Below are 16554 nucleotides of genomic sequence, written 5' to 3' on the forward strand. Positions count from 1 at the left end.
TTTGGTTGGTAAAGTGCGGGGAAAGAAGAAAGGTGAGAGTAAATGTGAATAAGAGGAAGGTTATTAGGTACAGTAGGGTTGAGGGACAAGTCAATTGGGAAGTAAGTTTGAATGGAAAAAACTGGGGGAAAAGAAGTGTTTTAGATACCTGGGAGTGGATTTGGCAGTGGATGGAACCATGGAAGCGGAAGTGAGTCACAGGGTGGGGGAGGGGGCGAAAGTTCTAGGAGCAATGAAAAATGTGTGGAAGGTGAGAACGTTATCTCGGAAAGCAAAAATAGGTATGTTTGAAGGAACAGTGGTTCCAACAATGTTATATGGTTGCGAGGCATGGGCTATAGATAGAGTTATGCGGAGGAGGGTGGACGTGCTGGAAATGAGATGTTTGAGGATAATATGTGGTGTAAGGTGGCTTGATTGAGTAAGTAATGAAAGGGTAAGAGAGATGTGTGGTAATAAAAAAGTGAGGTTGAGAGAGCAGAAGAGGGTGTTTTGAAATGGTTTGTTCACACGGAGAGAATGAGTGAGGAAAGAGTGACAAAGAGGATATACGTGTCAGAGGTGGTGGGAATGAGGAGAAGTGGGAGACCAAATTGGAGGTGGAAAGTTGGAGTGAAAGATTTTGAGTGATCGGGGCCTGAACATGCAGTAGGGTGAAAGGCATGCAAGGAATAGAGTGAATTGGAATGATGTGGTATACCGGGGTTGACGTGCAGTCAATGGATTGAACCATGGCATGTGAAGCATCTGGGGTAAACCATCTGGGGCCTGGATGTGGAAAGGGAGCTGTGGTTTTGGTGCATTATACATGACAGCTAGAGACTGAGTGTGAACGAATGTGGCCTTTGTTTTCTTTTCCTAGCACTACCTCGCACACATGCAGGGGGAAGGGGTTGTCATTTCATGTGTGGCGGGATGGCGACGGAAATGAATAAGGGCAGACAGTATGAATTATGTACATGTGTATATATGTATATGTCTGTGTGTGTATATATATGTATAAGTTGAGATGTATAGTTACGTATATGTGCGTGTGTGGACGTGTGTTTTGTGTGTTTTTCAACCTTCTGCATGTTCAAACCCCAATCACTCAAAATCTTTTTCATTCCACCCTTTCATCTCCAATGTGGTCTCCCACTCTCCTTGTTCCTTACACCTCTCTCATATATACAGATGCTCCCAGACTTATGATTTTTTTTACTTTACAATGGTGCAATATTCAACACTTTATTATAAAATAAGCATTGTGTTAGATGATTTTGTCCAACTGTAGTATAATGCAAGTGTTCTGAGAATGCTTAAGGTAGACTATGCTAAGCTATGATGTTTGATAGGTTAGATGTGCAGTACTAAAAGTACATATCAAATGTATTTTTGACATGATATTCAACTTATGATGGATTTATCAGAACGTAATCCCATTATAAATTGAGGAGCATCAGCATATCATTCATTCACCAAATCATAATCACCCGTCACCAAAAATACGTATGCAAGTTTTCGGGTGTTAATGGACTTCGGATGTTTGACCTTACACTGAGTGAAAAGTCACTATTGGCATGGCTGTATCACTGGAAGTATCATCTCATCAAAGAGCTTTTTACTCCCAAGGAGTCTACATTTTCCTGCTACTGGCAGTAATGAAGCCTTGGGCTGTAAGACCCTTAAGAGGCTCCTGGGTAACATCAGGACTTCCATAAAAATTGCTGCTGGGGTAATTATAAATGAAATAAATAAATGCACAGACTCAGCAATACTGACCAACACCTTGTTGTGTAGCCCAGCGGAGTAAGACTTGGGCAGGAGTTCTTGACAACTTTTCTGCCACGCTAATCACCCTCTCATCCTTCAGAAGTGGGCTGTCCTTCACTGTGGTTCCTAACGATGAGTAGGCTTGAAAGAAAATTCCTTGGTTGTCACAGAAGCACTTCAATTCTTTCTGAAGATAGTGTGGATGGTACTCTACCTGCAAATTAATAAAATTCTATCAAATCATCCACAAGATAATAGATATATAACAGACTGAACACAAATACTAAAGGATATTCTTCATAAGCAACAAAGTGTAGTGCTTCTTCAGTAATGTTCCAGTTATTCTTTTTCTTCATAATTGTTTGTTCACAATTTCTTGCATTAACAAGGTAGCATCAAGAATAGACAAAGAAAAGGTATCATTTGCTCATATCCTTTCTGTAGCTGTAAAGTGTAATACACACCTTTGTCATACCCTACCATTTCAAACTTTATCAACCCTCCTCACACAAGATATTATTCTTAGACATTTCATTCCCAACAGGTTCATCTTCTGTACTTTCTTATCTATAGCCCTTGCCTTACATCCTTACAACAATGTTGGGACAACTATACATTCAAACATACCTATCTTTGTCCCCCAGATGGTGACCAGTGACCTTTTTTTCTATAAATTCCTCATTGCTCCCAGGTCTTTCACCACCTCACCTACCTCATGAATTACTTCAGATCCAATAGTTCCACTCGCTGCCTGTCTACCCCCAGGTATTACTTCCTTCAAATTTTCTCTCTTCAAACACAAACCCCAGCTACTCTTCTCTTTGCACTGCTAAACCTAATAACCTTGCTTCTATTGACATTTACTTTCAGCTTTCTCCTTTCAAACACTCTCTCAAACTTAGACACCAACTTCAGCAGTTTATCAACCCAAGTACAACAATATCTTGGTGAACAGTAAGTTTTTCTTTAGATCGAAAGAGACTGATTTCTTTCATATGTTTTTGTAATGTCATAATTTTACACTGACAGTTACAGATGTCAATAGTAATAATACCTCCACCATTACTGCCCTTGCTTATAGGCTTAAAATCCCTAACAGCAATGTAATTCAATCATTGTCAAGGTAATAGTTCTGATTTTGCTTACAAATTACAACTGGAACCCATGCCTTCCAGGACTTTCCAAGTGTAAATCATTGTATACTTCTCCCCAGAAAAAGACCAATCGTCACTTAGAACCATTCACTCTCCTCTCTTCCTAGTTCTACACATGCCTTACAATCTCGATAAAAACTTCTCACTGCTTCTAGCAGCTTTCATCCTACACAGTATATTCTTAAGGCCTTACACATAGCATCTCTATCAACCATATCGTATGCTTTCTCCAGATCCATAAATGCCACACACAAATCCATCTATTTCTTCAAACGTTTCTCACACACATCCTTTAAAGCAAGCACCTGATCAACACCCCCTCTACCACTTCAGAAACTACACCGCTCCTCCCCATTCTGATGCTCTGAACATGCCTTTACCCACTCAATAACAATCCTCCCATACAACTTAACAGGTAGACTGCAACCATGATACCACTATAAACTCCAGCTGTTAAGAATTTTTCATCAAGTGCTATTAAACAGTGGTAGTCTCACTGCCTAAAGAGTTCCTGATTGGATGAGGATAACATGAAAGTCTGAGTTGTATTTTGGCATAAGGACCATTTGGCATAAGGGCCAATGTGTGTGTTTTTTCCTATTTCCTTGTAAGTGTATGTATACTGTAGATACTTATCTTTGAATGCAAATAAATACTATACACTATTTTGCGTTTATTTTTCCACTCTGTGACCTGTAAAGATTAACAATATTGCTGGGTACTGGCTATGAGATAACAGTTACCCTTGGCTTTGGTTGGGAGTCTATGGCAACCTACTAATTACTACTTTGAGTCCTTCTTGTATCACATCTCTGTGTAGGTTCTGACAACTGGTAGTTCAAACTGGGGACTACTTACTAATTATAATTATCCAAGCAAAGTCTTTTACGTAAGCAATACTGTTGCATTCAAAATCATACATTTATGGTCAACAAATGACTTGCATCCACCTAAGTACATGACACTAAGCCTTTTGTAATATTGAACTTACCAATCTTGAGCATATACAACTGTAATTTTACCTGGTTCACATGAGGCACCACTGTAGCATGCTTCAGGAGATCTTCCAAATGAGTAACAGTGTAGTTTGAGACGCCTATGGCTCGAACTTTTCCTGACTTGTAAATCTCCTCAAGAGCAGCCCAACTTTGGTTTCGCAGTTCTCGATTTCTAAGGTCTTTAGGCTAGCATAAAAGAATACACATTATTACAAAACTAGTTACTGAAAAATAAATGGTATAGTGCTTAAAACTAATACTGCTTTGAAGGAAAAAGAAATTTGTGTATTCTGTGGGAGTGGGAACATTATCCAGTATCTGTACTACAAATCCCCTAAAACCACATAAAGTATAGTGTCATAACCATAATCAACCCGTACCATCATTAAAAAAAGAGGCAATACAAAATACATTACACAAGCAACTAACTAGTGGTGGCTCATGTTGAAGGGCTACTGAGCTAAAGCCCCCCACTCTCTGCACCAGCAGACGTACACCTTAAGCTGAAAAAACTGTGCCAACCCACACCTACATATTACTTATTTTCTTGTTTACTAAAATACTGCATTCCAACTAATTACATGGTAAATTATATGGGAGGGTATTGATTGAGAGGGTGAAGGCATGTACAGAGCATCAGATTGGGGAAGAGCAGTGCGGTTTCAGAAGTGGTAGAGGATGTGTGGATCAGGTGTTTGCTTTGAAGAATGTATGTGAGAAATACTTAGAAAAGCAAATGGATTTGTATGTAGCATTTATGGATCTGGAGAAGGCATATGATAGAGTTGATAGAGATGCTCTGTGGAAGGTATTAAGAATATATGGTGTGGGAGGCAAGTTGTTAGAAGCAGTGAAAAGTTTTTATCGAGGATGTAAGGCATGTGTACGTGTAGGAAGAGAGGAAAGTGATTGGTTCTCAGTGAATGTAGGTTTGCGGCAGGGGTGTGTGATGTCTCCATGGTTGTTTAATTTGTTTATGGATGGGGTTGTTAGGGAGGTAAATGCAAGAGTCCTGGAAAGAGGGGCAAGTATGAAGTCTGTTGGGGATGAGAGAGCTTGGGAAGTGAGTCAGTTGTTGTTCGCTGATGATACAGCGCTGGTGGCTGATTCATGTGAGAAACTGCAGAAGCTGGTGACTGAGTTTGGTAAAGTGTGTGGAAGAAGAAAGTTAAGAGTAAATGTGAATAAGAGCAAGGTTATTAGGTACAGTAGGGTTGAGGGTCAAGTCAATTGGGAGGTGAGTTTGAATGGAGAAAAACTGGAGGAAGTGAAGTGTTTTAGATATCTGGGAGTGGATCTGTCAGCGGATGGAACCATGGAAGCGGAAGTGGATCATAGGGTGGGGGAGGGGGCGAAAATTTTGGGAGCCTTGAAAAATGTGTGGAAGTCGAGAACATTATCTCGGAAAGCAAAAATGGGTATGTTTGAAGGAATAGTGGGTCCAACAATGTTGTATGGTTGCGAGGCGTGGGCTATGGATAGAGTTGTGCGCAGGAGGATGGATGTGCTGGAAATGAGATGTTTGAGGACAATGTGTGGTGTGAGGTGGTTTGATCGAGTAAGTAACGTAAGGGTAAGAGAGATGTGTGGAAATAAAAAGAGCGTGGTTGAGAGAGCAGAAGAGGGTGTTTTGAAATGGTTTGGGCACATGGAGAGAATGAGTGAGGAAAGATTGACCAAGAGGATATATGTGTCGGAGGTGGAGGGAATGAGGAGAAGAGGGAGACCAAATTGGAGGTGGAAAGATGGAGTGAAAAAGATTTTGTGTGATTGGGGCCTGAACATGCAGGAGGGTGAAAGGAGGGCAAGGAATAGAGTGAATTGGAGCGATGTGGTATACAGGGGTTGACGTGCTGTCAGTGGATTGAATCAAGGCATGTGAAGCGTCTGGGGTAAACCATGGAAAGCTGTGTAGGTATGTATATTTTGCGTGTGTGGACGTGAGTATGTACATGTGTATGGGGGGGGGGTTGGGCCATTTCTTTCGTCTGTTTCGTTGCGCTACCTCGCAAACGCGGGAGACAGCGACAAAGTATAAAAAAAAAAAAAAAAAAAAAAAAAAAAAAAAAAAAACTAATTACATATTTTCAATAAAAAAAATGAAAACATACTAATTCACATCAACTTACATACAAAAACCCTTAAACAGAGGACAGTGCAGTCAAACAAAAAGGCACACTAAAGTTCTGCTGTTTCTCTAAATAACGGGTATAAAAAAGAAAAGAAAGGAAAGAAAAAAAAGCACTTGTCAGCCATCCAATACAGTTACCTGTGTAAACATACAATGTTTCTCTTTTTAAAATTTGTCACAAAATCTCTCAAAGTTTTAGCGTTCTGTGCTGTAATTAGATGACAGTACACTAACGGTTTGCAAGTATGCGATACTCAGAACACCATTTCAGTCATAGTGCTGCTGCAAGAGACAGCACAAAGTGTGTTGTGGTTTGCAAAATTCACAGAACTGTTAATGGGACTCATATTGAATGGCATACAATGTCACTAAAACTAGTTGAAATTCCCAAGGTCGATTCATATTGGAAAAGATTGTACGTTAACACATTTAATAAATATCAATGACAAACCCCATAAGCCTTCCTTTTGACGCCCTGTAATTCTTTCACACAGTTTTCAAAGCAAGCATCTGATTCATACATCCTCTATCAATCCTATAAACCAAACTGTTCTCCCTCAATCTGATGCTCTGTGCTTGCTACTGTCCTCCCAGTCACCACATTTCCATGCAGCTTACCAAGTACACTTGATAAACTTATTCCTCTGATTCAAACACTCAACTTTATCATCTTTATCATTATACAGTGACACCACATGCATTCTGCCAATCCTCAGGCACCTCACCATGTTCCATATATACAATGAAAATCCTAAGTAACCAACCAACACCACAGTCACTTCCTTTCTTAAGAAATTCAACTGCAACACCATCCATTCCAGCCAGCTTCTGCATTCCATATTTCACAAGACTCATCACACTGTACTTTTACTAAATCACTTTCCATGACTTTCACTTCTCATACCTTTCTGATCCTAACATCCTACATATGCCACCCTATCATCAAACACATTTAACAGGCCTTCAAATTATTCATTCCATCTTATTTTGCCTCATTTCTGCCTGTTACCACTTCCCCATTTGCTCCTTTCACTCATGTTCTTATTTTTTCTTTTGTTCTTCTAAAAATATTAGCCATCCTCCAAAATATTTCTTACTTTCAGTGAAGTTTGATACTTGCTCACTGACTGCTTTCTCTGGTACATGTCCCACTCCTAAGAGAGGAATGGGAGGATACTTAGGGAAGTAGTGCTTGCATGTGCAAGAGAAGTGTATGGCATGTGTAGAGTAGGAAGCAAGAAAGAATACTGAGAATTGTGATGAACTTTTTTCACTGTTAGCTGGGAGAGCACAGGCAAGTGAATGCTATAATCAAGGTCATAACAATGATGCTATATCTATATATATACACATCCAAGCCTAAGCTAGATATCCAATTTATCAACTACCTCCTATGGCAGGACAACAGCTTTTCAGGAATGAGACTTATTGAGCACCTAAATCACAATCATTTAAAATTCAAAAGGTACAGGAACAAAAAGAAGACCATTACTACTAGTCTGTTATGAACTGGTCAACTGGATTTCAGTTTCTCATCCTTAATTAGGTAATGCAGTGATTGGGATTTGATAGTAACCTGATTTAACTGTGGTTTTCTGCATGGATCATAGTTTCCAGTTTGTCCTTTTTACAAACTGGTAATTAAAAGACATAAATGAGTAATCATGTGATCAGGTATACCATATCAACTTTGCCAAATACTTTTCATGCCCTGGTATATAAAGCTTCTAAAATATCAAGTAAATGTGATATGGTTCTGTGTGACTTTATTTCCTGTACCTAGCTTGCTGCCTGAACCCAGAACCTGGATAAATTCTTAAAAGAACCAAATCATACTTACTACCTCACAGGTCTGATCTATATGCATCACGCAAACAACTGCAATCTAATGGTTTGCAAAGCTGATGACCTCCATCCATAAAATCCCCTATCTATCTATGTCTCTGATGTCTTCTCCCACTTGGAACTCCCTGAAGGGGGAGGCCACAACAATAACATTTCCATTACTAGTGAATTCCACTGCTGCTTCTTAATCTTTAGTGCTTCACCCTTAACAGGACTACTTTATGCTCTTGCCAAATATTCCTCCTCACTACATATACCTGGTGTTTCTACCTAATGCTACAGCCTAAATGCTCCTACCTACTATATCTACCTATTACTCTTAAAATTTTGCTAAAAGGCTGGGCTAATACATAGTGCTCACTACAAGATAATCTGGGTTACAAGTTACCATGAATGAGCAGTGTGAGTTGACTATTGTCATGTTACGCATGACAAGGAGAGGTTGCATAATTGAGGACAGAATGCTAGTAGTCTACATGTGAGTGAAGCTGAAAGAAAAGACAGTGACCCGATCAGTAGGGTGCAACTTGACAAACACTGAAGTGCTGGCTCACAATGTAGCTATCACAAACTCTCTTAATATCCACAAAGGTAGGACTGATAATGCACCTCCTTGGTCACTGGCTGCCTACCAACTACTACCAACATGAAATCCCATGGCCTGGAAACGTTACTGCTGCCTACCACACCTAGAACTCCATGAATATGACTGCAACTCTGTCATCACACCTGTTCTGGTTGAGACTAATTGCATGACTAAGTATTTGATCTTAAGTCACCACTTTGAAAAGTGGTTGGGTTCAAGTTCTGCAAAACCAGCTAGTTCTACTGAAGGATGTTTCACACACTCAGCAGGTCTTTTCTTTTGTTACTGAAATACAGACAATCTGTATGCCTCACCGAGAACAGTGAAGCTGACAAAGCTTATATTCATCATCATTTTCTTCATTTTGAAACTTGCATTAAAAGAATATTCATATCTAAGTGGGTTCAAGCTCAAGCTCCTTCTGATGCAAGCACAGTTCATATGCAGGGTTTGCTAATCAATGGTGTGCATGAGAAACATCTTTATCAAGGATGAGTACTTTGCTAACTATTGGAGGACTTCAGTGAACTACGGTCCTACTCTCAGTACGTTATTCTTTGGATTAAACATGCGTCTTAAAGTCCAAAATTATGTCTGGATAAGACATATTCTGTTGCATATCTGAAGCCAGAGGTAACCTAAAACAGTTAAGCACAATTATACATGCAGCAGATAATATGTCTTCAGTTTGCTTAAAATTCTTTGGGATTGTTTTAATATTTTTTCAAGTGATGCAGTCATTTATAATTAAATTATCAATAAAATCACTAATTTATCTAAACCTTAAAACCTTGAAGTAATGATTATAATAACTACCTAAAGTTTTTACATAAGTCAGAAAAACAATGCTTAAAAGTCATGAAATCTATCCCCAGATTTTGCATTCATACATCATGATATTTACCCAAAAATTGAACAACCAACATCTACTTGCACAGGAAAAATGATTACATGTTGCAATAAAACCTTAATGACACAGGATCTCACCTGAAGATTTTGGACACCTGGCCAGTGAATAAGGAATAAATCAAGGTAGTCTAGCTTCAAGTTAGAAAGTGATAAACTGAGTGCTCGCTGGCAACCCTCTTGTCCTTGACCACCTGGACCTAAAAATATGCAATTTAAAATGAAAGATGTTAGCGTAACAAAATTTTTGGTACATTCCTTTTCCAATATAATTTTCTTACAACCAATCTTTTCATCTCTATAATTCAGTGCATAAAACCTCCTAGCTTAATCAATTCATGCAAAAGGTTAATGCCACAGAAAACAAGCTTCCCATGTTAACAGAGTGCTTCACCCTTATTCACTTATAAATCCAAGTTCAGTCATTAGGTGCAAGTTGGCTCCACTCATCATCCACTCATACAAACATAATGCTGCTAGGTCATGTTACCTATAAAAAATTTCCGTACATAACCAAGTAAAGAACTCCTTACCATCAACAGGCCATTCAGTAAATTGGTATTTTTTCATATAAATATCCCAAAACCTTCCACCTTATCATTATGTATCATGCTTTATGTTGAAAAAAATATTGCCCCACCCTTTTCAGTAGGGTTCTATGCACCTCTTTCTCTTACTGAAAAATGCTGATTTCTTGTCCTATTCATCCCACCCTTAATTTTTCTATTCATCAAAGCAAAATGGTACTCAAAACCTTTCTTTGAAGTATGATACATATTTGCACTTTCATATTTGTTGAACACCAAGGAAATATATAAATTTAAAAACTCATTCCTCACGAGTTATTTCCTATATCAAAAGGGGTTGTTGTCTATTTTTCAACACCCTCACCAATATATATCACAGAGCCAATCTGCTTTACTCTTCTGATTCAGCTATCAGAATGCATAATCCACATACAGAAGCCATAGTAGCTTTCCTTCTATTCAGGTGTTCCCCATACTCACCTTGGCTTGAATAAGTTACTACATTCTTTAGCATATAAAAGAAAATTGATAGCTGTGTAAGTGTAAAGTGTTAAGTATGAAAAAGATACTGTATGTTTGAGGACAGAATGCCATAAGTCCATATGTGGGGTAAAAAAAACAAATTATCTGGGCCAGAGGAGTGCAACTTGACAGCTACTGGAGAGCTGGCACACTACGCAGCCATTACTAACTCTCCTGATACCCAGGTGGGTTTTCTTATTTTTCTGCTATTTAGTTTTTCTAATATTTCTTTAGTTTCATACTTTACTTCCATCACTATACTGAAGTGTTAAAATATCAATTACATCTTGTTTCTCCAATCTTCAGTTCAAAAAAATACATCCCAATGAAAAATTAACCACAAACTTTTCAATATACCTTTTATTTTCAATACCAAATCACATTATCACAAATATTATCACACAAGTACTATCACAGAATTTTTTTAGTATAACCTGCAACCTGGTATGTGAAAATGAGATCTATATGCTATCTGTACTGTAAGGGGCTGTCTTTAGTCATACGGCAAGGCCTTACAATCTGAATCTCGATGTGGTGAGTTAGTTAGAGAAGAAAATATGATAATAACTGCACATTACGATACAAGAATTCACAATGTCTTCTTACATAGTACAAAATTAGTCCTGGTGATAATGGCTATGCTCACAGTCTGCAATTTCATTGTAAAGCAGACATAAACATTTACATTTTTTATGCATGTACTGCAGTACTCCTACAATAACCCTTTGATTACAACAAAATGATGATACTGGTTAATCTATTTTCTTCATACATACTTGCTATTTCCCACATCAGCAATGTAGTGTCAAGAACAGAGAACTGAGGCTTAGAGGGAATATCCTCATTTGGCCCCCTTCTCTGTTCCTTCTTTTAGAAAATTAAAAAAAAAAAAGTGAATAAGAGCAAGGTTATTAGGTTCTGTAGGGATGAGGGACAAGTTAATTGGGAGGTAAGTCTGAATGGAGAAAAACTGGAGGAAGTGAAGTGTTTTAGATATCTGGGAGTGGATCTGGCAGTGGATGGAACCACAGAAGCGGAAGTGAGTCACAGGGTGGGAGAGGGGGCGAAGGTTCTGGGAGCGTTGAAGAATGTGTGGAAGACGAGAACATTATCTCGGAAAGCAAAAATGGGTGTTTGAAGGAATAGAGGTTCCAACAACGTTATTTGGTTGCGAAGCATGGGCTATAGATAGGGTTGTGCGGAGGAGGATGGATGTGTTGGAAATGAGATGTATGAGGACAATATGTGGTGTGAGGTGGTTTGATCGAGTAAGTAATGAAAGGGTAAGAGAAATGTGTGGTAATAAAAAGAACATGGTTGAGAGAGCAGTAGAGGGTGTACTGAAAAGGTTTGGTCACATGGAGAGAATGAGTGAGGAAAGATTGACAAAGAGGATATATGGAGGGAACGAGGAGAAGTGGGAGACCAAATTGGAGGTGGAAGGGCAAGGACTAGAGTGAACTGGAACAATGTGGTATACCGAGGTCAATGTGCTGTCAATGGATTGAACCAGGGCATGTGAAGTGTCTGGGGTAAACCATGGAAAGTTTTGTGGGGTCTGGATGTGGAAAGGGAGCTGTGGTTTCGGTGTATTATACATGACAGCTAGAGACTTAGTGTGAACGAATGTGGCCTTTGTTGTCTTTTTCTAGCCCCTCACGCAAGAGCCAAGGGAGTGGGGTGTCATTTCATGTGTGGTGGGGTGGCGACGGGAATGAATAAAGGCAGCAAGTATGCATTATGTACATGTGTATATATGTATATGTCTGTATATGTATGTATATATATATATATATATATATATATATATATATATATATATATATATATATATATATATATATATTTCCCTGGGGATAGGGGAGAAAGAATACTTCCCACGTATTCCCTGCGTGTCGTAGAAGGCGACTAAAAGGGGAGGGAGCGGGGGGCTGGAAATCCTCCCCTCTCGTTTTTTTTTTTAATTTTCCAAAACAAGGAACAGAGAATTGGGTCAGGTAAAGGCCCAGTTGGTTGTTTAATTTGTTTATGGATGGGGTTATTAGGGAGGTAAATGCAAGAGTTCTGGAAAGAGGGGCAAGTATGAAGTCTGTTGGGGATGAGAGAGCTTGGGAAGTGAGTCAGTTGTTGTTCGCTGATGACACAGTGCTGGTGGCTGATTCATGTGTGAAACTGCAGAAGCTGGTGACTGAGTTTGGTAAAGTGTGTGGAAGAAGAAAGTTAAGAGTAAATGTGAATAAGAGCAAGGTTATTAGGTAGAGTAGGGTTGAGGGTCAAGTCAATTGGGAGGTGAGTTTGAATGGAGAAAAACTGGAGGAAGTGAAGTGTTTTAGATATCTGGGAGTGGATCTGGCAGCGGATGGAACCATGGAAGCGGAAGTGGATCATAGGGTGGGGGAGGGGGCGAAAATTCTGGGGGCCTTGAAGAATGTGTGGAAGTCGAGAACATTATCTCGGAAAGCAAAAATGGGTATGTTTGAAGGAATAGTGGTTCCAACAATGTTGTATGGTTGCGAGGCGTGGGCTATGGATAGAGTTGTGCGCAGGAGGATGGATGTGCTGGAAATGAGATGTTTGAGGACAATGTGTGGTGTGAGGTGGTTTGATCGAGTGAGTAACGTAAGGGTAAGAGAGATGTGTGGAAATAAAAAGAGCGTGGTTGAGAGAGCAGAAGAGGGTGTTTTGAAGTGGTTTGGGCACATGGAGAGGATGAGTGAGGAAAGATTGACCAAGAGGATATATGTGTCGGAGGTGGAGGGAACAAGGAGAAGAGGGAGACCAAATTGGAGGTGGAAAGATGGAGTGAAAAAGATTTTGTGTGATCGGGGCCTGAACATGCAGGAGGGTGAAAGGAGGGCAAGGAATAGAGTGAATTGGAGCGATGTGGTATATCGGGGCTGACGTGCTGTCAGTGGATTGAATCAAGGCATGTGAAGCGTCTGGGGTAAACCATGGAAAGCTGTGTAGGTATGTATATTTGCGTGTGTGGACGTATGTATATACATGTGTATGGGGCGGGGGGTTGGGCCATTTCTTTCGTCTGTTTCCTTGCGCTACCTCGCAAACACGGGAGACAGCGACAAAGTATAAAAAAAAAAAAAAAAAAAATATATATATATATATATATATATATATATATATATATATATTATATATATTATCCCTGGGGATAGGGGAGAAAGAATACTTCCCACGTATTCCCTGCGTGTCGTAGAAGGCGACTAAAAGGGAAGGGAGTGGGGGGCTGGAAATCCTCCCCTCTCATTTTTTTATTTTAATTTTCCAAAAGAAGGAACAGAGAAGGGGGCCAGGTGAGGGTATTCCCTCAAAGGCCCAGTCCTCTGTTCTTAACGCTACCTCGCTATCGCGGGAAATGGCGAATAGTATGAAAAAAAAAAAATATATATATATATATATATATATATATATATATATATATATATATATATATATGTTGAAATGTATAGGTATGTATATGTGCATGTATAGACGTGTATGTATATACATGTGTATGTGGGTGGGTTGGGCCATTCTTTTGTCCGTTTTCTTGCGCTATTTGCATCTTGACACATTTGAGGAGTCAAGAAATCAATATGCCACATACCTTCTGACCTCCAAAAGATTTAATCACTCAACAGAGCAATAAAGTCTCGTATGTTTATGTCTCACATGAGCAAATAATGAGATGAGAAACAAGTAAAACTCAAGAATTTTTTTCTTATAAAGGATTATAAACTGACGTGTTATCCCTAAATATCAAATTGGGAATTTCTTTTCTTTTAGCAATCTCTACCTACCCTTAAAGTTCTCTAGCTTAATACATTAAGACAATACCAATCAACATTTCAATGCAAATGATAATATTTTTCCATGGCTAAAGGTAAAGAATGCCAATGCCACAATACAGATATAACATTTAATCTAATAGTAACTGCATAATTTCCTCTAAAAGAACAGCAAAAGTTGGGGTGCAGCTTATAAGATACAATGTTACCAGTATCACAAAAATTCTTCAAACAGTGGCCTCTATCATCACCAATATCAGCAATACCACCATCACCTTAACACAGTAACCATAAGCACCATCTGACCACCACCATCACACCAACTTGTTTTTATTTCATACATCTTATTGATAACTGCCCTAACTGTGTTCTTGCTGCACCTGTCTTTTTCACACAGTACCATTTCAAAGTTTTAAATTTCTTTAGTGCAACTAAGATGATGAACTCAGATCTACAGATGTTTACTAGTTGTGGTGCTTCTGCTTACAACTGAAATTGTTAAGGAATATGTTATGAAACATTAAATCATTAACTGGTTTATCAACTTGACCTTAATTGTATATTCATATTTTCACCATATCCAGAGATTTTCATTTGTCACTTAGATCTAAGAGGATAAGCGTAGAAACATTTGTATATGACAAACATATTTTGCTGTTGTATATGAGGAACAAAATCATAATACCAGTACTGAAGTCATGGAAAATTGTCATTGTCCTACTGTCTCAATCATATATAATTAGAATAATGAGGAACAAGGAAGGCCTGCTGATTTGTCATACACATTAAATTGTATGGCTTAATACTGTATGATTTAAAATGTCTGAAGCATCGACAAGCCTTACTTGTGCCCCCTTATTCTAATTACATATAATTGGGACAATAGAACAATGGCAATCCTCCATAACTATTCACATCTATTACTTCAATACTGGTCTTATGATTTTGTTCCTCATATTTGACAGCAAAATTCTTAGTCATACAAAAAGCCAAAATATCCGAGTTCATCTTTGAATGCCCCAATATGATAAACTGCTGAAGCCCTACATAAAAGAAAGTATTGCCCATAACATAGGTATAAATCAAAGCAGACTGATACTTAGGCAAGTCAAATGACCTCAATTAAAAGAAAATTAGGAAACAGTAAACAGCCGACCATGTCCATATTCAAAAGCAAGATGGCAGCACAAATTAATAAGCTAAATGGATTCTTACTAATTCCTATTTGTATGGCCAATGTAATCTATACCGATTCACAAGTTGCTCTTTGCCAGTGGCCTGTTACAGATGAGTCACCAAAGGTTAAGGAGCAGTACTGGGGTCCACCAATTATGGAGATTCTTTTGTCATGGCCACCCCATTGGGGGAGTTTCCGGAGGGAAAGTGTGTCAAAGATATTTTTTTTCTTTTCCTTTTTTTTTTTACTTTGTCGCTGTCTTCCGCATTTGCGAGGTAGCTCAAGGAAACAGACGAAAGAAATGGCCCAACCCATCCCCTTACACATGTATATACATACGTCCACAAACGCAAATATACATACCTACACAGCTTTCCACGGTTTACCCCAGACACTTCACATGCCCTGATTCAATCCACTGACAGCATGTCAACCCTGGTATACCACATCGATCCAATTCACCGCATTCCTTGCCCTCCTTTCACCCTCCTGCATGTTCAGGCCCCGATCACACAAAATCTTTTTCACTCCATCTTTCCACCTCCAGTTTGGTCTCCCACTTCTCGTTCCCTCCACCTCCAACACATATATCCTCTTGGTCAATCTTTCCTCACTCATTCTCTCCATGTGCCCAAACCATTTCAAAACACCCTCTTCTGCTCTCTCAACCACGCTCTTTTTATTTCTACACATCTCTCTTACCCTTACCTTACTTACTCGATCAAACCACCTCACACTACACATTGTCCTCAAACATCTCATTTCCAGCACATCCATCCTCCTGCGCACAACTCTATCCATAGCCCATGCCTCGCAACCATACAACACTGTTGGAACCACTATTCCTTCAAACATACCCATTTTTGCTTTCCGAGATAATGTTCTCGACTTTCACACATTCTTCAAGGCTCCCAGGATTTTCGCCCCCTCCCCCACCCTATGATCCACTTCCGCTTCCATGGTTCCATCCGCTGCCAGATCCACTCCCAGATATCTAAAACACTTTACTTCCTCCAGTTTTTCTCCATTCAAACTTACCTCCCAACTGACTTGACCCTCAACCCTACTGTACCTAATAACCTTGCTCTTATTCACATTTACTCTTAACTTTCTTCTTTCACACACTTTACCAAACTCAGTCACCAGCATCTGCAGTTTCTCACATGAATCA

General features: G+C 39.1%; 1 protein-coding gene across 5 annotated transcripts in view; it reads right to left on the minus strand.

Moving 5' to 3' along the window:
* LOC139764628 (cyanocobalamin reductase / alkylcobalamin dealkylase-like) overlaps positions 1–16554 on the minus strand; it is a 327989-nt gene that overhangs the window by 11753 nt on the left and 299682 nt on the right. For 3 of the 5 annotated variants that reach the window (XM_071691474.1, XM_071691476.1, XM_071691475.1), the window contains 3 exons: positions 9454–9572; positions 3929–4090; positions 1762–1966 (listed from right to left, as the gene is read on the minus strand). In XM_071691474.1, coding sequence (XP_071547575.1) covers positions 1762–1966; positions 3929–4090; positions 9454–9572 — 486 coding nt within the window. Of the gene's footprint in view, positions 1–1761; positions 1967–3928; positions 4091–9453; positions 9573–14518; positions 14696–16554 lie in introns of those variants that run through there. The other 2 variants (XM_071691477.1, XM_071691478.1) reach the window with 2 other exon arrangements.

This window comes from Panulirus ornatus, chromosome 50, assembly GCF_036320965.1.
Source record: "Panulirus ornatus isolate Po-2019 chromosome 50, ASM3632096v1, whole genome shotgun sequence".
Taxonomy (NCBI): Eukaryota; Metazoa; Arthropoda; class Malacostraca; order Decapoda; family Palinuridae; genus Panulirus; species Panulirus ornatus.